At 34.8% G+C, this 20204-nt stretch overlaps 1 protein-coding gene across 2 annotated transcripts in view; it reads left to right on the top strand.

The window, feature by feature from the left end:
• Nucleotides 1-20204, top strand: part of TRIM24 (tripartite motif containing 24) — an 83336-nt gene that overhangs the window by 54390 nt on the left and 8742 nt on the right. The window contains exons 6-14 of one of the 2 annotated variants that reach the window (XM_019750550.2): nucleotides 1684-1798; nucleotides 4589-4735; nucleotides 5388-5505; nucleotides 7449-7615; nucleotides 12519-12692; nucleotides 13947-14120; nucleotides 15517-15652; nucleotides 17147-17219; nucleotides 18265-18433. In XM_019750550.2, coding sequence (XP_019606109.2) covers nucleotides 1684-1798; nucleotides 4589-4735; nucleotides 5388-5505; nucleotides 7449-7615; nucleotides 12519-12692; nucleotides 13947-14120; nucleotides 15517-15652; nucleotides 17147-17219; nucleotides 18265-18433 — 1273 coding nt within the window. Of the gene's footprint in view, nucleotides 1-1683; nucleotides 1799-4588; nucleotides 4736-5387; nucleotides 5506-7448; nucleotides 7718-12518; nucleotides 12693-13946; nucleotides 14121-15516; nucleotides 15653-17146; nucleotides 17220-18264; nucleotides 18434-20204 lie in introns of both variants that reach the window. The other variant, XM_019750540.2, reaches the window with a different exon arrangement.

Here is a 20204-nt window from a genome sequence, read left to right as displayed (position 1 = left end):
ACTACAGTTAACCAAATACTATTTGGTTACTTACCATATTCTAATCACAATACTGTTATTTTACCAAATAGAGTAATTGGTGAGTTTAAATTTTTTTGTATTTGAGTAAATTGAAAACTTGTAATGAATATTTATGGAATGATAAGGAGAGATAATTATAGGCATTTCTACCACCTAGTGGCAAATGATAGCAATTGTAAAATTACTAATTTTATGTGAAAGATCCACCCTTGATGAAATTGATCCTTTTGACTTTTTTACTCTTTCACTATGTACATAGTATGAGCTGTGGGCCAAAAGTCCACTTTTTTTTTTTTTTTAAAACATATGTCCATTTGTTCCAACACCATTTGTTGTAAAGACTGTCCTGTTGCTATTGAAGTGCTTTGGCACCTTTGTGGAAAATCAGTTGACCATGTATGTGTGAGGTTATGTCTGGACTCTGTTCCATTGTTTTTCTTTTTTGCCAATACCCCACTTTCTTCACAATTGTAACTTTTTATAGTAAGACTTAAAAATCAGATCTGTGAATTCTCCAAATCTGTTTTTTTACCTTTTTGTTAGTGGTTTATGCTGTTTTTACAAAGTAGCACATTGTGTGGAAGGATTTGGGGTTTTGAATTGTGATAAAATTTAAAGAATCTTTGGATTAGGTTAATTGCTTATGTGTTTATAGTCTACGTGATTATAGATGGATTAAATTTACTGGACTGATTGACTTTGAAATTAATTTGTTTTTATGCATGTGCAAACATGGCACTGTTTATCCATTTTTCATCCTGTTCTACCATCATGAGGATTTAAACTAGTTTTTTTAAGGTTGTTTGTGTCACAGACTTACCTGGTTTACTTGATCCTATAACCAGTATTGATGTCAAATAATTATCTTGAAGAATTTCCAAGAGAGAATAAAATCTCTGTCCTTTTGGTCTTAAGTTTTGGAGGGTAACTATGGGGAAAGCACACAGAAGAAAAGAAGCTTTTTATTGAGCTCATAGTGTTCGATGGGTGCCCCGTTAATTACTTCCTGCTTCTATAAGGTATTCTGGTGTGAGGCTATGTATTTTCTCTCTGTGCATCTCTAGCTCCATGAAAACAGCATTCTTATTTTCTATTATCAAAGGAAAAAGCATATTTGGTGGTTGATGAAACAAAGTAATTATTTGGCTGCTCATTTAAAGACAAATGTGTTATTAAAAGTAGCAAACTACTCTTGTTGTCTTTTTGCTTCTATTCAGGTATAATGAATACTGTCGCAATTCAGATGACTAAAAAAGTGACATGTTTACCCTTTCTACTTCTTGATTGCAGTGAATATAATAGAACTTGTTCAGATTCATGGTTTTCATCTCATTTATAAATCTTTTTTTTTTTTTTTCAGTCCATCCTTTTTAGGCTGAGTATTGATTTTCCTGGGTGTCATCATAATCTTCCCAACCCATATTTTCTTAAAATGTGTTCATTCTCTGGCAATTTTATGCATTTTGATTTTAAGGTCTTGCAGACGAATTACATTTCTGCCATCTTCCAGAAAGTCCATTTAAACTGAAGGACCCTTAGAAATAGCTGAGCTTTTAAGAGCTAAAAAACAGTGCCTAATTTAGACCTTAAAAAAAGTCAATTTTAAATATTGTAAAACAAATCTTCTGCCTAATATCGTTCCCCCTTTCATTTAATTTTCAGAATAATTGAAGTAAATCAAAATCAAAAGCAGGTGGAACAGGATATTAAAGTTGCTATATTTACATTGATGGTAGAAATAAATAAAAAAGGGAAAGCTCTACTGCATCAGCTTGAGGTAAGTCACTGTTATGGGACAGTATGTTGTAGTGATTTAATAAAGTATTTCACATGTATTTGTGAATTTGAAATCACAGCCTTTTTCATATAATTGTTTTATGATTTAATAATATTCTCCATTCCCATATTTTCCTTTGCCAGGCTCTACATTGTCAAGCCGACAATTTATAGCTTTGTAAAACACTAGGAATGTCTTTTTGTAAAATTTTCATCTTTATTGTTCTATAGCCTCCAAAATGAGAATGAATCTACATTAAGAAAGTTTTACTGGGGGCAAATGTGAATGGGTGCTCTCTAGGAAAGAACAATCTCATATAAGATCATATATGATGTTGATGCCCATATGTGCTATATGGGATTTCCAACATGGGCTGTTTATGGAAAGAATGGTCAAGACATTGGTTCCGGTACATCCAATCCTAATTGTTTTTTGAAACCAGGTTACATCATGATGTTTTATAGATTATATTTCTTTAGTTGATTTCCAAATACAATAATTGAGTGAAAGCATTTTTGAACTTTTGACATACCCTACAAATATAAGGCAAATGTAGTTAACTGAATTAGAAACTTTTGTGTGACATGTTAAAGAGCAAAAACTCAACTGAATAAATGTGAAGATCTAATTTGCTTTATTAAGCAATTCATGAATTAAGCAGCATCCCCTCTAGTAAGTAGGGAGATACTCCCAGTAGGCATGTCTTAATTTTTACTGTTTACTTCATAGTGCAAAACATCATGCCTTGTTTGAAGGAGGATCTCTGTAAATGTTGAGGAGGAGATGAATCATTTTAGAGAGTCATTGAAGTGACAACTTGGCCTCACCAAAGGGGTGCAACTGAGCAAAATTTTAGAAAGACAGGCTAAGTTAGCTATATTTAGTTCTCAAATACATGTTTAACCTTATATTAGGTAAAAGGAGGTACCTCCTGTCCTCAACATTTTATAGTCTTAATTGCAAAGGTCAGTTAAGGAGAAATGCTCAGGGCACGTTGGATAGTTGTTTCTCACTTCAGGTAAGAAAAAACATTACTATCTTCATTAGCTTTTTTTATACTCATGAAGGTCAAGATCCAAAGTCAGTGTTTGATTTCAAATAATAGGAGGTTACAACTTCTACATGGTATATTAACATAATACTAATTGCATGATATTTTAGTATTCATGTAGTATATCAGAGCAGACAGAATTCACAGTAAAGAAGCAATTTAGAATAAGAAGAGAATAATATAAATAATTGTGATATTTGAAGATTAAAAAAGCAAAACTAGAAACAATAAGTTCAGTGTCTTTATTATATAGTTGATAAAATTATAGGATCTTTGTCAGAAAGTTCTGTCCCTCTTGGGAAAGCAGGGTAATTTCTGTGGTTTATCAACCATGCTAAAGACTATATAATTCTCTGGTCTTTTAGAAACAAATACTTATTTAGTGAAGAAGTATTCTGGCCAAAAGGAATCAGACCACATTTACAGTAACTATTTTTTTCAAGGTTCTGGGATTTTAATTTTAATTTTATTGGGGTGACATTGGTTAATAAAATGATACAGGTTTCAAGTATGATTTTTTAAAAAAACAGTAGCATTTAAAGAATTTTAAAAGTTTTCAAAGCTCTGCTTAAAATCAAATGTCACTTAGAATTGCTTTCTCAGAGATTAGTAGTGCATGCATTTCTGTGGTGGTTTCCAAACTTCACTGTAAATCAGAATCACTTGCAGATTTTTTTTTTTAAAAAAAAGTGATGATAAAGAACAAAAGATGACCAAACCCCCAAATCTCTAGGAATGAACCTGAGGTTTGGTTCATTCAGGAATAATACTGTTATTTTCAATCAACTTTATTGACATAATTTTTATAGCACTTTTTTAACATGTCCGGTGATGTTTTGTAACTACCGATTTGTATTTCTTAATCCCTTTACCCTTTTTACCCAGCCCCCTTAGGTTCATTATTTTATTGAGACTATAAATAAGTCCATAATTGAAGTGTAGCAATTTTACTTTTAAACTTTTTTTTGAACCAGTTGAAAGCCCTATTTTTTCCCACTTTCCTTCCAAGTAAAGGAGATTTGGCTAGAGACCTTTAAAACTACCCAAGTTCAGTGCTCTTCACTTTTGATTAATCTGTGTCCTTGCTTGTGTACTTCCCTTATAAAAAGGGAAATCCCTTATAGAGAAATTCCGTGTTCTGTTTTTATGTGGCCTTTCCGAGAGTGCGTTGGCACCACTAGTCACTATAAATGGACTCCCATGGTAATTCTCAATAGACAAAAATAATATATCGTTACCATGTATAAAAGTTTTTAAGTGTTGTACCACGTGTTATGACAGTACAAACTGATTGCAATCAGGGCTAGAATGCGTAAAAGGTGAAATCATGTGATTGAGTAAGTCATGTGATCTGGTAACTACATTGCTGGATGGTAACATCTGTTTTGTGCGTATTGAATTTAATTTACTGTATTGTCGTTAACCTACAGTTTTTACTCCTTTTTGGATATTGGAAGATGCATGAACAGAAACCTAAATCCCAAAATGTGTAAAACCAGACCAGAGTGGTGGTGGGTCAGCTGAGGCAGTGGTGGGGGCTGTGCCTGTGGCATTCCGGGCACAGATGTTTGCTTCAGTGAGAGTGATCCTGAAGGAAAAACAAAAAAAAACAAAGTATTTTCAGTTTCTGTTACTTGGATTCTTAGAGGTGGTGGTTATTCTAATTTGGTAATCTGAAAATGACGGTTAAAATACATGTTATAGGCAGAACTGATTTGGAAATTATTTCTTCTTCATAGAGCCTTGCAAAGGACCATCGCATGAAACTTATGCAACAACAGCAGGAAGTGGCTGGACTTTCTAAACAACTGGAACATGTCATGCATTTTTCCAAATGGGCCGTTTCCAGTGGCAGCAGTACAGCCTTACTTTATAGCAAGCGACTGGTAAGATACACTACGAGTGGCATTGAATATACCCTCAAAGCACAGAAACGGGGGTTATCGGAATGCTTGAAATTCAGAAATGATCATTAGTCGATTTGTGCTTAAATTCCTTTTACCTATTTCTAATTTTAATTGATCAAAATATTTTGGTTTTAGAAAATATTTTTAGCTGACAGAGAAGCACAGGTCCTTCATGCGTTTCCTGACGGGCATGTGCACTATCATCGGGGGCATGATCCCAGGTTAAGACGCTTGAGGGCATCTATTTGGGGTTGGGGCAACATTGGGTAGTGTAAAGCTAGGGCTCCCTTGGGTTTTGGTTGGGGCAGGAGGGGCACCTCAAGGGCCAAGGGTAGATGCTTCAAGGGTTGGTGCTTCTGTGAAGTATGAATTTAAAAGACTAAGTTTAACTTATCACTTGAAGATATTTTTCCATTTTGTATTCAACAGTATCGCCAACTGAGTTATACTTCAAAACTTTAAACATGTTTTGGAAAGAAAACTGCGTTATATGTCCACTTTTTACAATTTTATATATGCTTGTTTATTTTGTTTGGGCATACATTCCAGAGACGCTTTTTTGTGTATTTACTGGGAACTTAATAAATTATTTGCCTGATAAAGATGTTGAGTTGTCTCTCCTTTCTTCTAGATTACATACCGGTTACGGCACCTCCTTCGAGCAAGGTGTGATGCTTCCCCAGTGACCAACAATACCATCCAGTTTCACTGTGATCCTAGTTTCTGGGCTCAAAATATTATCAATTTAGGTAGGTCATTTATGTATTATTTTCTATAAGTGCCATTTGTTTCTGGAACTCTTAATTATATGTTACTGAAAATGTATTTCCTTGCATCCGCAAAATGTTTTCATTACCGTGTTTTAAAGACATGGAATTTTTGCTAGCATTTCACTAATGTGTATATGTGTGACACATGCATAAATATAAACATGTAAATATATGGGTGATATGGAACATCCTCTATATTGATTCAGTGTATCTAGACTTTGGGATTAAAGAGTTTCTTTTTCCATAGACTTGCTTGTACTGTTTATCAAAATAGGTTGATAGAACTCTTGACTCGTGACTGCCATTAATGTAGGATTTTTTAATATTTAGCATGTTTTCTGTTAAAATAATATTTCTCATACTATTATTGGCTTTCTTACTCTTTAGACCCAGTCATCAGGCACCTAATGGTTCATTTGCTTTATTTTGCTGGGGAAGACTTCTTATTTTTTTCTTTTGCCTTTTATGTAATAATTTTATATATATATATATATATATGTATATAATTTTTTTTTAATTTTCTAATTGAAGTGTTACCTACATATAGAAAAGTGCCCAAATTTTAAGTATTAGAGCCCACTGAATTATCACAAAAGGAGACTGTCGTTTTGGTAACATTAGGAGCTCAAGTATCCTTGCAGACAGTTCAGCAGGAAGTTATTACTTTAGCTTTCTTGCTACATTATTTGCTAGAAGAAAAAGTCACTTTTTACCTCCTTTACTAATTTCTCACAGAAAAATTATAGAAACAAATTTAAATTAAGTTTACATCAGTAAAAACAATAAAAAACAGCATCTCCTGTTTGTGAAAAGTTTGTGAAACTCAGATAAAATAAAGTTAAACAATACGCTTTACTATAGGACTACTCAGAGCTGTCATTTACAGTTCTGTAAATTGTCATTTACAATGAGATTTACATTTTAAATTTTCCAAGAAGGAGACAAGTTTCTGAAATTCTGAGCAACATCTTTTCTATGCAAGGGAAAAATCTTGATCTAGATGGATATTCGGTTAATATTTTGGTGACTTGGGTACATTGTTCAGTCTCTCTGAATCTGAGATCCCTTATCTATAGAAAGGACTTTAACAGGAATACACAGAGACCTACTGTCACAGTGCCGAACACACAGTAAGTATTTAATGCATGGTTACCATATTTTCTACGTAATAAATCCAGACCATTTAAATGAGTCTGTACTGTTGAAGAAATTAAGCTTTGCCTATGCTTGGATGATCAGCCCCTGTTAGAGAGAGGCACCTTTAACCTCCAGGTGCAGTTGTAAGCCAAAGTGTTCTGACAGAGACCTGATATACTAAGTAATGTAAAGGTGTAAGGAATTTGAGACATTACAGAGTATTAATACTAAAGAATCAGAAATACTTTGTGGGATTTTTTTGGAACCAGTGTCAGACTTGCTTGTTTTGTTTTGATAACAATAGCAGTTCTCAATATACAGCCTGAGGCCCTTTCAAGGAACCACAGAGACCTCTGTTTTCCATGTGTGGCTGGATTTTCTTCATATATTTCAACCTAAACAATATATTATTACAGATAATACAGAAATAGGAGAATTCAGCCATTAAAGCCAGAGATTTTCAAAAATGTAAAATAATGCCTCTCTTCACTAAATGTTTTTTTGAAAATAGTTATTTTTCATAAAAGGGTGATAATGGGCTTAGTTTTAAGTGAATTAATGAATAAAAATGTTTAAATTCTCATATTTAGTTTCTAATATGGTAAATTTTGATAGATAGAATCTCCATTAACAAAAGCTCTTTGGGGCCTTCTATATTTAAGAGTATAAAGGGTTCCTGAGACCAAAAAGTTCTTGGCAGTTTTGAAGTTCAGCAGAAATAGCCTTGCAAAATGTGGTATTTCCCTGTGGGAAAAAGTGGAACTTAACCTTTTCTCTTTAATTAGGTTCTTTAGTAATTGAAGATAAAGAGAGCCAACCACAAATGCCTAAGCAGAATCCTGTCGTGGAACAGAATTCACCGCCACAAGGTGGTTTGTCTTCAAACCAGTTATCCAAGTTCCCAACACAGATCAGCCTAGCTCAGTTACGACTCCAGCATATGCAGCAACAGGTAATGGCTCAGAGGCAGCAGGTGCAACGGAGGCCAGCACCTGTGGGTTTCCCAAACCCTAGAATGCAGGGGCCCATCCAGCAGCCTTCCATCTCTCATCAGGTAAATTTGGAAGCAGGCCTGTCCTAACTTAGATAATTATAGTGCAATTGTATTCAGCAGCTCTTAAAATAACCAAGACATCCATCATCTATGATTCAACTCTATGCATTTATAAAAAGTTAGCATATTGAGGATCCCTGATTGAACTCCTAGATTTCAGCCCTTCTCAAGAAAGAATTAATGGTTTATTTAGCTGGTACATCAATTTTCATCTACTCTTCATTGTCTTCAAATTATCATAGAGGATAAATGATGGCATTCCTAAGTAATCCATACCTGTGGTTGATGGGTGAAGTTGTGTACCCGTAACTCCTAATTCCTTCATTGGTTCTTCATAATGACTAACACTTCAGGTATCTCTTCTGTGGGGATGCAGTGTTTAGCGAACCACATTGCACCTTAGAAATTAGGGCAAAATGAAATAGAAAAGGTCAGGGGTGTGGTTCATTAGAAATCACCCCTTTTCAAACTTTATTTCTGAGCAAATATTCTTATTTTCACTAGATATGCGATACTCTGTTTACTTTTAATCCAGTTTTTAAAGATAAAAGGTTTGCATACTTTGTTAAATAGTTTAACCATCTGCTCAGGTTAGATGTGGGCATAGTTAGACTTAATAAAGGCTCAGTAAGGAGTATAAAGTCTAATTCATACAAATTCTCTGTTATTTCAGTTACATTTATTAATTTATACTCTTCGTGTTTCTGAGAAGGATTTGAAGTGACTTACAGTAAATGACAAATTAAATAGAATGGGGTTTAATACCAGTCAAATAAAGTATAGAAATAGGCCAAGAATTTTTATTATACATGAGAACAAGACTTAGGTGAACTTTTTGACAACCTAAGCAAAAAAGAAATAGAAATAGTATCTCTATTATTTGATAAAAAGGAAACATGCCAATTACTTAGGGGAGAAACTTTTTACTAGCATAAGAGGAATATATAATGGGGGTCTTTATGAAAAAGCAATTAAATGGCATAATATTTTTGTAGCAATTTTATAGAACATAGAAATGGCCTTCATGGGACTCTTACTACAACCCTAAATAAAAGTTGTGGGCCTGTGTAGAGGATTTTGTTAAGTAGCTTCTTTGAAGGCCTGAGGTGTATTTGAGGTGATGTATTTGAGGTTTATGGCTTTCTAGTAATTTGATTAGAAGGCACGTCAAGTCCTGGGGAATATTAGTTTGTCCAATTGATTATTCCTCTCCAACATTGTTTTAACCCAGGTTTTTACAGGAAGTAAATAACAAACAATTTAAAAGGTCTTTGGTGAGTGTCCATGGGAAAAGAATTGTATACTTTAGATACCAGGAGCGCAACTGGCAACGTTGAAATTTTATTCAGAAAATTGAGGAATAATTTTGTCACTACCTCAGCAGACTGCAGAGTCACGTATTGCAGGTAGACTGCAAAGAGTACCAAGATTTTTCTGAAGATAAATGTGAAGAGGAGAAGAAAGAGAAAATAATTACTGTTGAGCGCCTAGTGCTAAGCATTTGCATGATAAATATGTTTAAGTGTCTGAGAGATGGTAAAGTGACTTTTATTTAATAGTTTATTAACTTGAAAAAGCATAAATCCATCATTTGTGTTAATTGCCTTTTCACTAAGAAGTGAGGAACTGAGGCAGTTAATAGATACTATGTGACTTGGTCACATTCTCCTAAATAATTTATATAAGCAGTGACAAAACAAAATTACCCCTGAACCTTTAGTTTGTATATCTTAGAAATTTTTCCTCTCTCTGATTTATTGCAACATAACCTATATAATGTACAATCTCTATTATACAGCCTAATTTTCCCACTTAGAAATGAAGTCGGTTTTGTATCTTTTGGTCATTACCGCTTTTTCTGTTGACTCTCAATGACTCCTGCACTTTCTTTTACCCTCTTACCTCTCATTTTTAGCTGCTCTCTGCCAAACACCCACTCATGCATTATTCACTCATCAATTTGCAGTCTTCTATAAATTTTTACACTGCCCTTTTCCTAGCTTTCTACCAGTTTACTTGCATATACATGAGGGGAAATGACTTTATAAGTCGATGTGTGTGCACCACTGGCTTTGGGTATATTCAAGTCGTACTCTGTATGTGTCCAGAGGATCCAGGTAAATTGAAAGGACTGCTTCTAAAAATCTCTTACATAATAGCTCCCTATTTCTTCTTCTTCGGAAGATTAATTAACCATGTACTGTGCGTTGTTCGAGTTGGGTGATACAGAGGTAGAATAGATAGTTATATGAGTGTGGCACAAACTTGGCAGACATTGCACATCTGTTTAACAGTACACAGTATATTCTCTCATACTCCAATGGACAGATCTACGTTTGCTAGCACTGCCATGTATGTTATTTTATACATAATTCACAGTAGTGATTCTCGCTCCGGAGCCAGAATTAACTGCTGTGGAGGTACTCTCATTTATATGTATACATTAATTTTCTTCAGCAGTGGGTGGATGTTAGAAGGATATTTGTTATCCTTCATGGTTATACACAGTTGGGAACTACTGACGTAGAATAAAATCAGAACCTGTAATAATGAAGGTACTTAGAGCGAAGATGAGGTTGATGATGATTATGGGTCAGTTTCCTTAAGGTCTCAATTGTTTCTCTAGTCTCTGTATCTTGGAAATTAAAAGATTCCATTTAATTGAAATAACGCTGATTGTGCTATTTTGTATGCTCATAACCAGTTCCTAATCTTATTCTTTCAAGTTGCTTCCCCTGTCAAAGGGTTCTTAGAAATTAACTGAATCAGCAGTTTAGGGGAGGCATAAAAAACTCACCTCACATCTTACCAGACTGTGAGCTTCTTGACGGCAGGGTTGACATCTGATTTCTCCCAGAGTACGTAACTCTGGCATCAAGTGTCACTTCTTGACTGAATCAAGAATGTGGGTGGAGGTGGGAAAGAAGGGTAGCAAAAGCTTCTACAACTACCTTTATTCTCCCTTAAGGATCATTTTGGATACTTTTGCACTTTTAAAACAATTATCTCTTAGATAATTTAGAAGTGTTCCACTATAATTCCCCAACTATTTTCTGTTTGTGTTTGTATGATATAAAACCCTTCCAATCACAAAACTTTAATAGAAGAATCAAAAACAAGTGTTATAACATCAGGCTTTTTGCCTCTGTAAAGCTTGGACATTTTTTCTGTTTTTCTCTAATGTTTTTCTAATCTTCACCCACAGAATTTCCCTTGGTCTTGAAACAAACAGTATTTAAATCTATTTTTCATTGGGTCTATAATTGCTGACTACTCTGGAAAGTTACTGAGGGTGAATCCAGTGCTGACTAATTTGTGAGAAAGAAGCAATGTTACCCAGGAAAGGAAAGGAAATTCCAAAAAATGGGAGAAGGAAGAGAAAAGAGGGCAGAGCTCTACACTTTATAGCTATCTTCCTTTCACAGTGTGAAAGTTTTAGGTGTTGCTACTTCAACTTTATAATAACTTCCACATTGATTTGTCCCATTGTGAATGTGGGAATTAATAGTTCTTTCTCTGAGAAGTTCTAATCATATACAGTTAAGACAGCCTGAAAATAAGTATTTGCAGTAAGTTGCCAACCATAGAATTGGATAGTCAAGATGAGAATGGCATATAAGGTTACCTTTTTCTGGAACACTGGTCTCAATTTACAGGGCTAGTATTTATGAGTAAAGGAGGCTTGCCATCCCAACCCTTGCCCTATCCTGTAACCAAGCAATGTTGTCCTTGAAGGGTTTCCTTTCAGAATCTATTTTCTTTTAGGGAAACCCATCCTCTGAGCTGTAATTAGTCAGTACCTTAACCCCCAGCTAAACACCAGGACACATTTGGTGATGATATGGCAGACTAGAGTTTGATGAAAGCCTTAGTGCTGTCTTTTACTAGCTGTGTGACTGTTTTCAAGTTATCTAAGCTTTCAGATGTTTAGTGTCCTGACTTGTAAAACAAGGGGAGGGTAACAGAGATAACATATATAAAATGCTGGTCACAGTGCCTGGCAAATGGTTTGACCTCAATAAGATCTAAACTCATATTTAAATGTTACTAGTATCAACTGCTTTCGTTATTTTTATTGATTTATTTATCGATTGATTAAATTTATTGGGGTGACAATGGTTAGTAAAATTACATAGGTTTTAAGTCTACAATTCTATAATACATCATCTATATATCACATTGTGTGCTCACCACCCAGAGTCAGTTTTCCTTTCACTATTAATGATTTGTTTAAGAATGTAGACCTTGGAGCCAGCTCCATCCATTACTATCTCTGTTAATCTTTGACACGTTACTTAAATTCTCTATACCTTAGTTTCCTTTTCTGTAAAATAGAGATAATCCCTACTTCACAGGATTGTTGTGAAGATTGAATGAGTTAACACATGTAAAGCACTTAAAAGCAGTTCCTAGCATGTAATAATAACTGCTTAGTAAATGTTAGCAATTATTTTAGGTTCAAAGAGGGCAATTTTTTGCAAAAGATAATCATCAAGGACTTAGAAGTTTACCAAAGACAAGTTTTCCCTACTTTCCAAGATGGCTAGCTAGGTTTAATGCTGGTATAACCTACTTACAGTTGGAAACCCCTCTGCCATGGCTTTTTCCTAAGAAAACTCCTTTTCTTTAAATGGCTTATACACATTCTAGAAGGCTGCCTCCTTCCCCAATTACCTGTTGTAGTATTAACAACTAACTCATCTGGTAGAGTTGTTGTCTTTTTGTAAAAGTTACAAAGTTCTCTATAATTTATCTTTTAGAAGATGATTGTCACTGAATTGGTTTAATTTCTTTTTTCCAGCAACCCCCTCCACGTTTGATAAATTTTCAAAATCACAGCCCCAAACCCAATGGACCGGTTCTTCCTCCTCATCCCCAACAGTTGAGATACCCACCAGCCCAGAATATGCCACGACAAGCAATGAAGGCCAACCCCCTGCAGATGGCTTTCTTGGCTCAACAAGCCATAAAACAGGTATATATATTTACTTCTCCTTATTCTACTTCTCTCTACTCTCAAATCACATTGAATTTATAGATAAAGCAACAGTTACATATGAAAAGCAAGAACAAGCTGTTTTAAAAATAAATGTGAATTACCAAGTTTATTACAGACAGACCTGTAGAGACAAAGCTAAGAGGAAAGGTCTTGGTGCTTTGCAATTAACAAGAGAAGTCAAACCACTTTATATGCATGAAGGCTCAGAATAATCAGTGAGTCAAAGATATTAATTTTTTGCAATACTGTATGTAGCTTTTAGGTGAATACATTAAGTTTCCTAAGGCAGAAGTGTTCTAACAAATAGAGGGTACATTCTGCAAAAGAGAACAATAAATGCATCTTTAAGTGTTTCAAGGAGAATTTTGGAAACAAACTTATTATGACAGTTTAATATGGAGTACATATTAAGTTTGATATTTAAGGTTACATATTAAATCAGATAAGATATAATATTTATATTCTCTATATGGTTGGCAACTTATTGCAAATACTTATTTTTAGGCTATCTTAACTGTATATGATTAGAACTTTTCAAAGAAGGAGCTATTAATTCCCACATTCACAATGGGAGAAACCAATGTGAAACTTACTGTAAAGTTGAAGTAGCAACACCTTAAACTTTGACACCGCGAAGGGAGATAGCTACCCTGTTTTCCTGAATATAAGACCTAGCTGGACCATCAGCTCTAATTTGTCTTTTGGAGCAAAAATTAATGTAAGACCCAGTCTTATTTTACTATAAGACCGGATCTTATCTAACATAAGACCTGGTCTTATATTAATTTTTGCTCCAAAAGATGCATTAGAGCTGATGGTCCGGCTAGGTCTTAAATACGGTATAAAGTGTAGAGCTCTGCCCTTTTTTTTCCTCTCTTCTCCCATTTTAGTTCAGGTAGGGACAGAAGAAAATATATGTTTTCAATCCTCCATCTTTACCTGGAGGTGGCTGTACATGTGTTTGTATTTCTGTTCTAGCTTGTATAAGCTTTCCAAGATTGGTAATGTGGTTTTCTGGTATATACTGTGTTATCTTCTGGTAAAAATCAGTGCTTTTTATTTTTGGACAGGATTCATGAAAGTTATGTACACCTGGGCCCTCTCCCCTTTCCATTCAAATTACATTTGAATTCAAATAGTAGAATGTGTCTTCTACTTTGTCTGGAACAGGGATTGGGTGGACATTTGTGTTATAGACCTGCTGACAGACAAGCTTTCTTCCTCTTATAGTGGCAGATCAGCAGTGGGCAAGCTCCCCCATCAACTGCCAATAGCACGTCCTCTACTCCTTCCAGCCCCACCATTACTAGTGCAGCAGGGTACGATGGGAAGGCATTTGGTTCACCTATGATTGATTTGAGCTCACCAGTGGGAGGCTCTTATAATCTACCTTCTCTTCCAGATGTAAGTATACACAAAATTTATAAGAATCTGTTTCAAAAATTTTACATGAAGTTGGATCTGGTAAAAGCATGGGTTTGTTGATTATAGGTTGTTTTGTGTTTTTGTTTCAGAAGTTATTTATGTCTTTTAGAAATATAACAGTGGGAAAAGTAAAAATATTATAAACACTTGACCATACTATAGAATGTCTTTCAGGGCACTGGAGGTAAAGGTACTAATAATTGAATGATTATGGAATCTAAGCTGGGAAAACAGGGAAGGGAGGAAGGGCATGGGAAGAGGAGGTACTAGAAAGGTGAATTGCTGGAATGTGATATATTAGAATAAGATCAGAGAGGGAGGCTAGAATTAAACACATCAGAAGAGACGGAGACAAGTTTAATAATAGAAATGAGAACATTTTCAGTTATATCGTATCAGTGCAAAATTACCTCTGATTTATATTGAAATAAATTCATTGTATCCAGTCTATGCCCTAGGATGGCAAGATTAATTCTTGTGTAGAATCCTGGTTGAAAAAGGCTGCAACTTTGTCAGAATTGAACTGGAATTTAATCACAAAGACATTCTTGGGAAATAAATGATGTATATAAGCTGAAAAATGTTTGCATCTGAAGCATTAAAGTCTTCTTCCATAGAAATTTATCAATATATTAGTCTGGCAATCAATTAGGAAATAAGAGTTATCTGTATCCCTATTACAGTAAAGCAAGAATCTGTGAGGGCTCCGTTTTTTTCCAACCAAACAGTAATGTACTTAGGTGACGTAGTGTTCTGGAAATGTATTACGCGTGCGGACTTGCTTGATCTGTCTCGTGCATACAGAGCAACAGTCCTCAAAGTGGGGGCCAAGGACACGGGGGTCCCCACGACCCTTACAGGGGCTCCACAAGGTCCTCCCTGTGTAAGACCAGATTTTCTTCATAGTCTTGAACCAAAACCACACATCAAAACAGACTGAGTGCAAAAGCAGATATAAGAATCCAGTTGGCTGTTGTTAAGCAAGACACTAAAGAGATTTGCAAAAATGAAATTGTGTTACTCTCTCACCAAGGTTTATTTGTTTAATTGGCTACCTTTTGTTATTTTTAAATAAATTACTTACAAAAGTTTTTGCTTTGATTTTTAAGGGTATGAATGACACAATACTCCTTTTTCTTGGCTTAGGACTTAAGTAGTGTGTCCTCAGTTTATTTACTAAGATGGAACATTAAGAAGAGTGAAAGCTTTTTTCAAGCTTGTTTATGGGGAAAATATGCATCAGAACGTCTCAATATGATAGTAATGTGTTTTATTATCTGGTAATAATTAAACTATTAAAGTTTTGTTATAAAGTAGCTTTTAACTTGCAAAATCAGGATGCCATGAAATCACTTTTTTTTTTTTTAAATATAAGATTGACTGTTCAAGTACTATTATGCTGGACAATATTGCGAGGAAAGATACTAGTATAGATCACGGCCAACCAAGACCACCCTCAAATAGAACTGTCCAGTCACCAAATTCATCAGTGCCATCTCCAGGCCTTGCAGGTAAAGTGGGCTGCTTTTGATGTTGTGTAATTCCACTTGTTTACTCCACTTGTAATAAAAAAAAAGGCCTCCTGCCTTTTTTTGTTGGGTGATTAAAAAGGGTCTGAGTTTTTGGCACTATTTAAAATTATACTGTACTTTCAAAGTGGGAAGCAGAGGTTAAACCACTATCTTTTCCATTTCAACATAACTTACAGGCATGGTATACTCCCAGAAAATTACTATTATATTTTCTCTTTTTGATAAAGTTAAGTTGCCTGTGATGTGGTCTCTTAAACAGATGTAATTTGCCTAGGGTCCAAATTTGTCAGTGACAGTCATTTTTGGTGGTTTGTTTGGTGTTTAATTGTGTTTAAGGATTTTTAAAATAAACCTACTCATTTCCTCCAAGAGAGAAGCACTCTAATAATATTCCCGGAGACTGGCAAAATAGGTGCTCTAGACCAAAATAAGGAAAGAGGAGAATTTCTGAAGTTATTCACCAGTCACATGAACATAAGCAGTTGCACAATTTAAAAGGAGATGCTTATTTAAAATATAGACAAACTTAAAATATGAAAAACTGGAAGGAAATTGTTGACAAAATATGGCAGAGACTGTTTAATTATATAACAAGTTCATTCAAGTAAATAAGGGAAGTACTGAGTATTGCCAAGGGATACGAGTTGATAATTCCCCAGCGAGGAAATGCATATAGCCAGTAAAATGTGTATGGGGGAGACCGGCGTTCAGACACAGTCGTAGTCTTTTAAAAAAATCAAAACAAGATGTAACTTCTAACTGTTTAATTAGCAAAGATTTAAACAGTGAGAATACTGATGGATGAGAATGTGATGAGCAAAGTACTCTGATACGTAGCTGGTGGGTGTATAACTTGACAAAACATTTCTGGAAGCTATTTGGCAATATTACTGAAGTTAACCATTCTCCAGTACCGACTTTGCCAGGCAATGGACAAAGTACCTTACATGTATTGCCTAGGAGAATATTTGTTTCATTGTCTTCCATTAATTGGTCTCTAGCAGCTTGCTTTCTTGGACTGCTTTTATGTCAGCCCCTACCATTTTTAGTGTTTTCTGTAGCTTTCACTGGTACTAGTGTCCTCACTGAGATCCTACCCTGGTTACTCTTACACAGGGAACATTTGGCAATGTTTGATTGTCGTGCCCCTGGGTGGTAAGTGTGGCGGAGATGCTACTGACATCTAATAACTGGTAGAGGCCAGGGATGCTGCCAAACATCCTACAGTGCTTAGAACAGCCCCACAACAAAGAATTACCAGGCCCCAAACGTCAATAGTACTAAGTTTGAACAGCCCTGCTGGTCTAAGGGGGCTTGGACTGTGCTGGGTGTTCAGCAGTTCTACTTACTGTTTTGCATACTTTCGTTATGTGGTCCCAGTTTCAATGTAGTACTACGTGAGCACATTCAATAGGAACTAAATACTTAATTATTCATTCATTTTATGAATGTGTATGATTTCCTCCTCTTCAGGGCCTGTTACTATGACTAGTGTACACCCACCAATACGTTCACCCAGTGCCTCCAGCGTTGGGAGCCGAGGAAGGTAAACTGACTATAGATAGAAAATTTCTAATTGTATTTCTCTTGCCCCAGTGCTCAACATGCTTTGGTACTCAATACATTTTAAAAACTTTCTTTATTTTTGACTTTTAAATTAAAATGTTAATAGTTACTATATATTATTATATGTTAACTTAATTGATGGGTTAAATAAATTACAATTTTATCTTTAAAGATACAAAGTAATTTGTGTATGTTGAAAATAGGAATGTCTGACTTCAGCATGATAGCAAAGAAAAAAGTGAAAATGAAGCAGGCATAATACACTGCAGGAACACACATAATTACAAACTTAGTATAACTTTTCCTAATTTCAGTGTTCTCTGACTTTTCTAAAGACCAAAAACTGATTCTGCTTTAAAAGAAATGACAGTTGTTGAAACTCTATTTTAACTTACTGTTTTGCTCTTCCCACTCGTTAGGCTTGCACATTTCTCCCAATTCTTACTTTTTAATGATATAGAAGAGGTATTTTCTGAAGGGAAAAATTTGAGTTTGCTCCCGTTAGAACATAATGGCTATCGGTAAAAGGCTTTTTTGTCCCACTACATTTTTAAATAGCAGAACATCAATAAATTATGTCCCTAGTTAACTGTCTTCACACTTTGTGACAATAAATAGTTAATGTGAGCCTAGCGTTCTCTTTGTCACTGAGTAGGGAAGGAAATGGGAAGGCCTAAAAAAAGATGTTAGTTCTAAAATACTAAATCTGGTAGCCCAATTTTAGAATATTGAAGTCAGAATATTGAAGTCAGTTTTCTTTTAATTTAGGTCTTATTTAAATTTATTTAAAGATATTTCCAGATGTGTAATGTAACAGGTTAATATATAGAACATTTTGTATTCATAATGGAACTTTTGTATACAGGAGTTGCATTTAAGTTATCATCATTTATTGCTGGTGTAACATAGTCACCATTGCTGTGAAGCTATGGCATTATTCAGAAAGCTATTGTGGTAACTTCATTTTGTGATACTTAAGGTCACATTCTTAGTTTTTCCTTCCTCTTTCTTTCTTACACTTACAGCTCTGGCTCTTCCAGCAAACCAGCAGGAGCTGATTCTACACACAAAGTCCCAGTGGTTATGTTGGAGCCAATCCGAATAAAACAAGAAAACAGTGGACCCCCTGAAAATTATGATTTTCCTGTTGTTATAGTGAAACAAGAATCAGATGAAGAATCTAGGCCTCAAAATGTAATTATATCAATGATTGCAATACTGTTCCTATTCAGAGGATTGGGTGAGAGAAACTTTTAAATATCTCATAGGAGGTTAAAAAAAATTATATTTTAAAGCAGGGAAATAATCAACTTAAAGGTTGAAAATTTTGAAGAAATCTCTCAGTAAATTAAAACAAAAAGATGTGTGGAAAACAGTTTGAAAAATCAGTGGCTCAAATGAGGAGGTTGGGCATTTGAAAGAGAGAATGGAATAAAACACATGGAAGGTAATTGCCAAAGAAATAATACAAGGAGTCTCTGTAACTGAAGGGGCCTAACAAGTACCAGAACGTGAAGTGAAAAAAATTATTAATCACGCATGAAGATTAAATAAACAGTTTTAGACATGTACTTGTATGCAAGGTTGCAGGAAAATTTGATTTCCATGTACTCATTCTTAGGAAGATATTTGAGAATATCATTCATCAAAACTGGAGGAAAACATAAGAGTCCCAGAAATGGGATCTAACACAGAAGAGAGGCAAAGCAGTGTAGTCCTCAGTCCAGCAGCTCCGCCAGCACACCCTGCAGCAGGAGACTGAATAGGGATGTGTGTAAGGGGAGAAAAATGTTCCACCAGCATTGAGAAGCACTTTATAATTGTGTTGGAGGTTGTGAGAATGACTTAGAGATAGGTACCTAGAAAAATAAGCAAATGAAATGACTAAATAAATAAAATGTATGTACATACGTAATTACTGACTCACAGTAGAAACAGATAAAATAAGAAATTTAGTCGTAGTGCATTCTATGGTTATGCAGTGAACAATATTTAATTTATATAGTTTAAGTGGTATAAACAAACACCTGAATACAAATGTAAAAACTAGATATAATCAGAATAATAACCTGAATATTCATTTAAGCAAAAATTGATTTTTTTCATTTAACCAGAACAGCAATGTTATACTGGTATCTACCAATTGAAAAAAAAAAAAACTAAATCAGTGCTCAGTAACACTATGTTAAGAAAATGGCATGAATGTGTGTGTGTATGTGTGTGGAAGAGCAAGGAAGGGGTGGAGAGTCAAGAAGAAAAAAATTAATCTTTCATAGTAGGAAGTATATATTTAAAACCAAAAATATGTTTAAAATCGAAAATCGGAGAAATTGTGGCACAGCATATTTAGAAAGAAAGAAATAACAGAAAAAAAGCGCCAAATAATTTGAAAATAATTGCCTCCAAGGAATGAGCTGATATACCCAGGCTTTTAACGAAGTCTGTGATTATTACTTTGAAATTATAAAAAATGTTTAAAGGAGATAAAAGATTTTGTTAGTGATTTGAAGTTTTCACTATCCTAGGCTCCAACATAAAATTTAGATTCATCTTAAAGTCACTAATGGCTCTTGTAAGGGTGAAATTACTTCTAAGAATTAAAGCAGTATACTTTCGTATGAATGATGAAAATCTACCCTCAGCATGTATTATGTCTAGGTAGAATTTGAATTAACAGCTCCAATAAAATGTAGTTACAGTTCATATTGTTGTCTTCTACACTACCTACCTATTTTCCCTTTTCCGTAGCCATCAGCAAATTCAAAGATTTCTCCTGTTACTCAAACCCCCTTACTGCTGAGATGCCATTTTGATGAGGAGAGGTTCACGTCTTCTTTACCATTAGGGACTCTAATACAGTTAGCAGTCAATATTCTGTTCTCATGTATGTTCACAGACTCCTTTGAAGTAACCAGGCACCCATAAAAGAGCAGTCTTCCGTCCAAAATTGCCAGTAGTGCTAATA

This window comes from Rhinolophus sinicus, linkage group LG11 (genome assembly GCF_036562045.2).
Source record: "Rhinolophus sinicus isolate RSC01 linkage group LG11, ASM3656204v1, whole genome shotgun sequence".
NCBI classification, from domain to species: Eukaryota; Metazoa; Chordata; class Mammalia; order Chiroptera; family Rhinolophidae; genus Rhinolophus; species Rhinolophus sinicus.
The sequence above is the reverse complement of the archived record's forward strand: the minus strand, read 5'-3'. Positions and strand labels throughout refer to the sequence as shown.